The 7,712-nt window shown below is 43.1% G+C and overlaps 1 protein-coding gene across 1 annotated transcript in view; it reads right to left on the reverse strand.

Annotated features, from left to right (window-relative positions):
* The window catches only part of LOC101850667 (phosphatidylinositol 4,5-bisphosphate 3-kinase catalytic subunit alpha isoform), a gene marked incomplete in the record, with an annotated part of 46,188 nt that overhangs the window by 14,301 nt on the left and 24,175 nt on the right, over positions 1-7,712 (reverse strand). Inside the window, 1 exon segment of the mRNA XM_013086940.2 lies at positions 2,799-2,963. Within this exon segment, the coding sequence (XP_012942394.1) occupies positions 2,799-2,963 (165 nt within the window).

Below are 7,712 nucleotides of genomic sequence, written 5' to 3' on the forward strand. Positions count from 1 at the left end.
TACCCCCGCCCCCTTTCGGCCATACCTAAAGGGGGGACATTTCTTGTGCAAGCATAGTAGATTTAAAAATGGGCTGACTCATAATGTCACGCTCGTAACTGTGCCTGATCTACAACAGGGAGCTGCTGCTTTTTCTGTCCTAATCCTTACTATTGTCATTTTCTTCTTCTTCTTTTGTGTGTGTGTCACTCTCTTGTGACCCGCTATTTCCGGGGTGCCTTGACAGTCAAAGCAGACTTTGTGGTGCTGAAGCTAGAGAGGCGAGAAGAGCAAGTCTAATTCCCTGTAAAGACTTCTCTGTTGACATCCACCCCCTGGCGCTCATATGAGCGTATGCAGTTGCAAGTGCGTAAAACTCTCTACTAAAACCAACGAAATTCGTACCCCTGGCAAAATGTTGATGCGAAAACGAATTTAAAAAACGTGTATAGGCCCAATGAATGCCATTTAAAAAAGCAGCGCTTTGTTCGCCGAGTCTATTGACGTTCAGTGGCTGCTGTAGTCGATTACTGATGTTTTTCCCTCTTTTGTGACGTCACAAACGTGTGGCAGTGTTGCACATGTCACAGGTGACGTCACAGCTGACAATGGCTCGCAGTGAACCCACCAAGCTGTCCCCCACCACTGGGTCGACATACTATAGGTAAGTCTCGTTGGTCAAGGGAAGCGTGAGGTTGTCGGGGGTCTAGTGGTCAGGCCGCCGGACTCGTAATCGTGAGGTAGCGGGTTCGGGGGTTTGAGCCGTGGGTCAGACGTTGTGTCTTTGGGAAAGACACTTGACGAGAAGTGTCCTCTCTTCACCCAGGTGGGAATGGGTACCCGGCCATAGACAGCGAAAGATCTTGTCAGTATTTTAGTCTCTCTCTCTCTCTCTCTCTCTCTCTCTCTCTCTCTCTCTCTCTCTCTCTTCAACTTCTCTCTCCTCCCCCCTTTCCAACCAAGCCCTCCGACATAATCTTCCTCCCCTCCTCTTCTCCCAATCTCAGCTCTAACAGTCGGACCAACAGGGGGCGCAAAGTGGAGAAGGCTGGGGCCGGGGGTAGATCTCAAGGATAGATAACAAGGCTAAAACAGCACCTGTACATGGATGGCTGGTGCCTCTATCAATAAATTATTGATTGTCACGGGTGGATGGTGGGGGACTGTCGTGGGAGGGGGAGGGTGTAAAGGGTGTGTGGGGGGGAGGGAAGAGAATGGGGGTTGGTGGTTGGTGTATTTATTATTTTTATTATTATTATTATTTTGATGATGATTATTATTATAAAGGTGGTAGTAATAATAATGATAATAACAATAACATAAGTGACAATAACGATAAAACATAAAAACAATACAAATAATAATCATGATAACATCAACCACTTAGCTCCAGTCTGCTGCCAACAACCACCAGCACTTACTTCAAATGCCAAAAGAAAGCGTTGCCGATCCTCTGGCTGAGGAGACTGCGCTTGAGCAGGAACCGGGTCAGCGGGTTGTCGTGATACGGCTCGTACTTCATGGCCTAGAGGATTAGAGGATGATAAGTGAGACAGAGAAAGGGACGCCTGTAGTTTCGATCTTTTTATGCACACATTATGTCATCTAATATACACACTAAAAATAATTACAATAATTACAATGATGATGATGAAGATGATGATGATGATGATGATGATGATGATGATGATGATGATGGCAAATAACAGAGATAACAACAACAATAATAAAAATAATTATAAAGATCCCTTCTATAGTGCTCATTCTCTGGTGGCTCAACAATCATTATAATAATAGTCAAAATAAAAATAATAACATTAATAATAGTAATAATAATAATAATAATATATGTAATAATAATAATAATAATAATAATAATAATATATGTAATAATAATAATAATAATAATAATAATAATAATATATGTAATAATAATAATAATAACAATAACATAAGTGACAATAACGATAAAACATAAAAACAATACAAATAATAATAATAATAATAATAATAATTGCATTCAAATAGTGCATATCCATACACTACAGTATGTTTTATGCGCATTACGACTATCATCACAACCCAAAAGACCCTAAGACACTCCTCTTTTTAAATTTTGAATAGAGGTTTTATGGCGCTTGCAACTGCGTAAGGTCATATGAGCGCCAAAGGGTGGATGTCAACAGAGAAACCCTTACATAGCATCAGGCTTACTCTGCTCACCTCTCCAGCTTCAACAGCACAAAGTCTACTTCGCCTATCAAGCCACCCCGGAAATAGCGGGTCACAAGAGTGTGACAAACATACAAAACAAGTAGAGAAAAATGACCAGAGAAAGGAAGAGGAAAGAAAAAGCAGCAGTTCCCTGTTGCAATTCCGGCACAGTTATGAGCATAACAATGAATGAATCAGCCTATTTACAATTCTACTGTGCTACAGAACATGGTAAGGTCCCCCCCTTTGGGAATGGCCTAAACACACTACAGTCAGTAGCACCCATGGCAGGACCGTACCAACGTCCGATGCGAAGTTATTCTTGTATTATGATACAGGCAGAATATAAAAAAGTACGGGTTTACAAGCCTTTTTACCCAGAAGTCAAAGACAAATTAATTGTACGTCTTGGTAGTGTTTTATAGATCAGTTTGACATGAAACAAGCGGTTTTAAAAACGTAATATGTCGGGTCGCATTTCCACAAACACGAGAGAATTACGCGGCAACGTGATTTTAAATTGCATGGTTAAAGTTAAAGAGTTAATTACCAACACAGGTGAGCACAAACTCAAAACAGCTTCCACGCCCCCCCTCGCGACTCACCTGTACAAGCTGCAGCAGATACTGCGCCAGTTTGTCGTCCATGAGTCCCTGGTCCAGGCACTTGACGGCAAACTGCCGCACCTTGAGGTCGGTGTAGGAGCAGTCGAGCAGCTCCAGGGCCACCTCCGCCGGGATGACGGGCCAGCGCTTCAGCAACTCGTACAGCTGTTGGGGAGTAGGAAGAAACAAATCTCATAGTAACGGTAACAAAAAACCACAAACCGTTTTATACATCTCACCAAAAGGAATTTGTTTTTTAGTTTTAGTAAGTGTTTTGCGGCGCTTGCAACACAATAAGGTCATATAAGAGCCGAAGATTAGAGATGTTACAAGAGAGTAACAAACAAAACACAAACAAGAAAGAGGGGAGATAAAGTATAAAGACAGTAGAAGTTTGATAGGAAAGAAGAAACAAATCACACCAGAGCACCCGCCAACCACCCACTCAGATTTTTGGGGTTTTTGTTTTAGTAGAGGTTTTACGACTATCTATCAAGGCATCCCGAAAATAGCAGGTTGCAAGAGTGTGACAAACATACAAAAGAAGTAGAGGAAAAATGACAATAGTAAGGATTAGGAAAGAAAAAGCAGCAGTTCCCTGTTGCAGTTCAGGCACAGTTATGAGCATGACATTGATGAGTCAGCCCATTTACAATTACAATTCTACTGTGCATTAAGAACAAGGTTAAGGTCCCCCCCTTTGGGAATGGCCTAAAGACACTTCAGTCAGTAGCACCGCCCCAGGGGGGTAAAATGATAGATACAGACAAAAAATAACAGAGGGACAAGAAAAGAAGTAGGACCTACAGCAGTACCCTGGGTATCCAGCAATATTTCCTGAAGAAATTTACTAGATCTACCTGGGGAAAAAAATTACCACCCAGCAAATCAAGCCCCACACCAGCTCGACAGGTTCATTTGCGCCATCAATTCCATATCGTATTAAAAAATATTACAGACCAACCGGTAAACAAAAGATTTCTCACCTCAACTTCTGCTGTAACTTTAATCCAAGTGACTTTTGTTCTTTACTACAGAAAGCTCAACTATAAATAATCCAGTATAGGCTCCAGAGTTTGGTTTTCTTGTCTTTGGGCTCAATTGTAAATAATCCAGTAGGTGCCAGAGTTTGGTTTTTTGTTGTCTTTGGGCTCAACTGTAAATAATCCAGTAGGTGCCAGAGTTTGGTTTTCTTGTCTTTGGGCTCAGCTGTAAATAATCCAGTATAAGGTCCAAAGTTTGGTTTTCTTGTCTTTAGGCTCAACTGTAAATAATCCAGTAGGCGCCAGAGTTTGGTTTTCTTGTCTTTGTAGAGTGGGCTGATAATCCAATACAGGGTCTTGGAATTTGTACTAGTAACGGCATTGGTCCAACAGTAGCTTATCCAGTACAAGGCGGCCCGGCCCATGAATTTGGAAGCCTTCACCGTTCCATTCACAACACAATTTGTTGTGCATGTGACTTCCTCAGGAAACCTCCATGTATCTCCAAGGGATTCTCAAGTACCAGTATTCATTATAGGGTCTGTGACTATTTCTTTCTATATGGGTGTGCTCAACAGTGAAGAGTAGTCCTGTGAGAGAGATGGCTTCAAAGTGGTAATAATCTTAATTCACAGAAATTTTCTTGACTTGTATGAGTAAAAAGCTCTATTTTTGCATGTTGTCTGAAGTTCTCACTTTTTATCTTCGTCGGGTTGAGGACACTATCCGTTGCAAGTGACATCAGGCAGGACTTCCTCCCTGGTAAACTTCAAAGTGTTAATAATCGTAACTCACAAAAATTTGCTGGACTTGGGAATAATCGCTACCCTGCTAAACAGTATAGGATCCATGTAGCAACAATAGGTAATATATACACTATAATATATACAAAAAAATTAATTGATTCTACTCGACTTGCACTTCTATAGTTCCAGCTCACACTCCAAAGTTTTGATGGAAGTGTTGAGTTCACAGAGCTCTGTCTTCTTAGCCTTCGACTCCTTACGAATTGCATTGCTCTGAACAATGAGCTCATGAGCCTTGGCGGCACTACATGTTTCTGCTTCCTCTGCCAGTTCATCTGCTTTTTGGACCAACGCGTCAATGTTCAGTTCCAATTTCCTCCTCTTACTGTTCATTTCCTGTAAGTCTTCTGCTCTTCTCTTCTTTCCCTTGGTCTTTTCTTCCATTTCTTTCATCTGTCTTTGCTCCTCCAGGGCTGCTTTGTATCTCCTATACGCTCCACTGCAGGAAGACATCAGAGCTTGATTCAGCGGCACTGTAGCAGGAGAGCCTTGGGTCTTGATGAACTGGCAGACGATTTGTCTTGCTACGATCGTTCTCTCTGCCATGTTCTCCACCGAGACCTCTTTGTTGACAGAAAACCCTCTTTCTACTTCCGCATTTCCATGGCTCAGGGTAAGAACGATGTTAATTACTTTTCTCAGAGCAGGCACGCTTGTCAGGTCCATCCTTTGGAAAACTTCATCGAGTCTGACTCCTTCACCATCGTCTTCATACAGCTTGTTCAATTCCTGAAACTGGAAGATGGCATCGTCCACTTCCTCAGCTGAGAGCCACCTCTTTCCATGCAGATATTTTGCCACATCAGCAAATCTCTCCGAAGCGCCTGTGCATGTAAAATTTCTCGGGCCGAGACAGGTCAAGTCACGAGCAAACTTGTACGCGATTGGACTCTCCTCAACTATCTTGGCAATCAGATGAGTGCACATTTTCTTGAAATCTAGTCTAACTGTTAATACATCCCTGTCAGACACGCTTTTTGACTTAATCAAGCTGGTGAGCTCCTGATTGGCCTTACAGCCAAGCTCTATCTTTGAATGTTGTCTGAAGTTCTCGCTTTTCAGCTCCGTCAGGTTGAGGACACCATCTATTGTAAGCGACTTCAGGGCATCCTCCGTCAGTATTAGGGAGTAGAGCCTCTTGATTACTTCAAATAGGTCTGAGGCAAGGAAAGGGGTGAGGGGAACGTTCGCTCGATATTTCTCCAGGAAAGGCTGGAGAATTTTGCTTATATGCAGGAAGCAATGAAGCTTCACAGTCAAGAGTGTGTCAGTAGTGAAAGAACAGATGGTTCTGTAGGAATTGCACAGGGGCTCTGACACTTGACCATCCTCACAAGCTTTCACGTACTTCCTAATGTGGGGTAAGACAGACAGCAAACGTTCAGCTGTCTCTTTGTTTTCAAGCCACCTGTGGCCGCAGAACTGAAGTGGCAAGATTGTTGCGTCTGTGATTTTGACAAAATCATCCCGTCGTGCAGGGGACTCCTGAAACAGGGAATACACGGACTTGAGCAGGGAGTCCAGTTCCCAGCCCGACGCTTTCATCCCGTCCTTCAACGCGCTGTGAAAGACGTGGAGACCGCATGTTCCCATGTCCACCAACTGACGAGACTGTGTTTTTTCTAGCTCAACAGCTAAATCTTTGAAAACTTGTAAATTCATGTTGGGTCCATCCATGGATATTTGAAGCAATCTCTCGTTTCCAAGTTTCCTAACTGCCTCCTTAATGTTCTTTTCAATGTCCACAACTTGGGCGTGGCCCGTGAAAAAAGATGTGTAGTATTTTGTTTGCACCACATTGTCCAGAACAAACCTCACATGAACATCCATTTGCTTTTTCAAAAGTTCGGCGTTAAAGCTTTCGTCAAACAGAATGGTGTAACAGTCAACATTTCTGATCTGATTTTCGATTTCTTCGAGTAGAAATGGTGCGAGTCCAAAGGCAGCTAGGTACCCTGCCTTTGTTCGCCCACACCGAAATTGCTGTGCAATCCTCGAGTCACTGAACATAACAGGAAACAGTTCTGACACATCGTCCGAACTCCTCAAGCTGGAGTGAGAGCTGACGAGATGAAGCACCCATCTCACTTCGGCCATCAGAGTTTTTTCATCACATGTGTCGTGTGCATCAAAGGTGCCAGATATTGCCAAGGTCTCAGTTGTTGAGAGTTCAGTTGTGGATTGTTGGGGCTGGAAATATTGTTGAGTTGTGTCCTCATTTGTTTGAGCTTGAGTCTGTGCCGACTCACTGTCCATGAACACATTCTCGCTTTTCGGAAAACTGAACAAGGCCTGGGATTCATAGGCTGCCTGCAAGGAGAATCTATGCTTCGCTGCTTTTGTATGCGACAATAATGCTCTCACGCCATTTGAGCCGATCATTCCCTGCTGATTGCACACTCTGCAGTAAAACAGACCAGGGTTGTTCGGAACGTGGCCCAGCCACTGGGTAAAACGATCGTCTTTCAGCCACTCGTAGTTGAAATAGCACTTTCCCATCGTGAATTTTGACTGCAAATCCTTTTAAACAAAAAGGAATCCTAGATTTAGATTCTGTGTCCTGTTGAAAATCAAAGTTGTCCTGGCCGGTTGGAACGAAAATACACACACAACAAAGTCCAGTCGACAAAATGGAGAATAGACAGACGATCACGTACTCACTCGCTGCAAGATTTTGACTTAGTAAACTACTAGTGCGAAAAAACAATAAATTAAAAAGTAAAACTAACAAGCTGTGCTATCCTTATTCTTCTTCTGGAGAAACGAAAAAGAGCTTCGAAACAAAGACTGCAACAGCATCTGAAGCAATACACGGACACATGCGTGGACACATGCGCTGACTACAAAATACGGACTGGTTGGGTTATCACTGAGTACTGCAGCTGTGACTGTTCACTGGAAAGAGATATCCTTCACTGAAAGGTCTTGCTGGGTTCATTCCTCCCTACACAGGTCTGATTTACGACCGTCTACTACCCTCAGGGCACATTTACTACCTTCAGCCCACATTTACTACCCCCATTTACTACCTTTACTACCAGGGCCCTGAATTTACGACTTTTTAATGACAATTTTACGACCTTGCTGGACAGCAGGCCCTAGCCCCCCCCCCACACAATAATAAG

Source organism: Aplysia californica, unplaced genomic scaffold (genome assembly GCF_000002075.1).
Source record: "Aplysia californica isolate F4 #8 unplaced genomic scaffold, AplCal3.0 scaffold00523, whole genome shotgun sequence".
NCBI lineage: Eukaryota > Metazoa > Mollusca > Gastropoda > Aplysiida > Aplysiidae > Aplysia > Aplysia californica.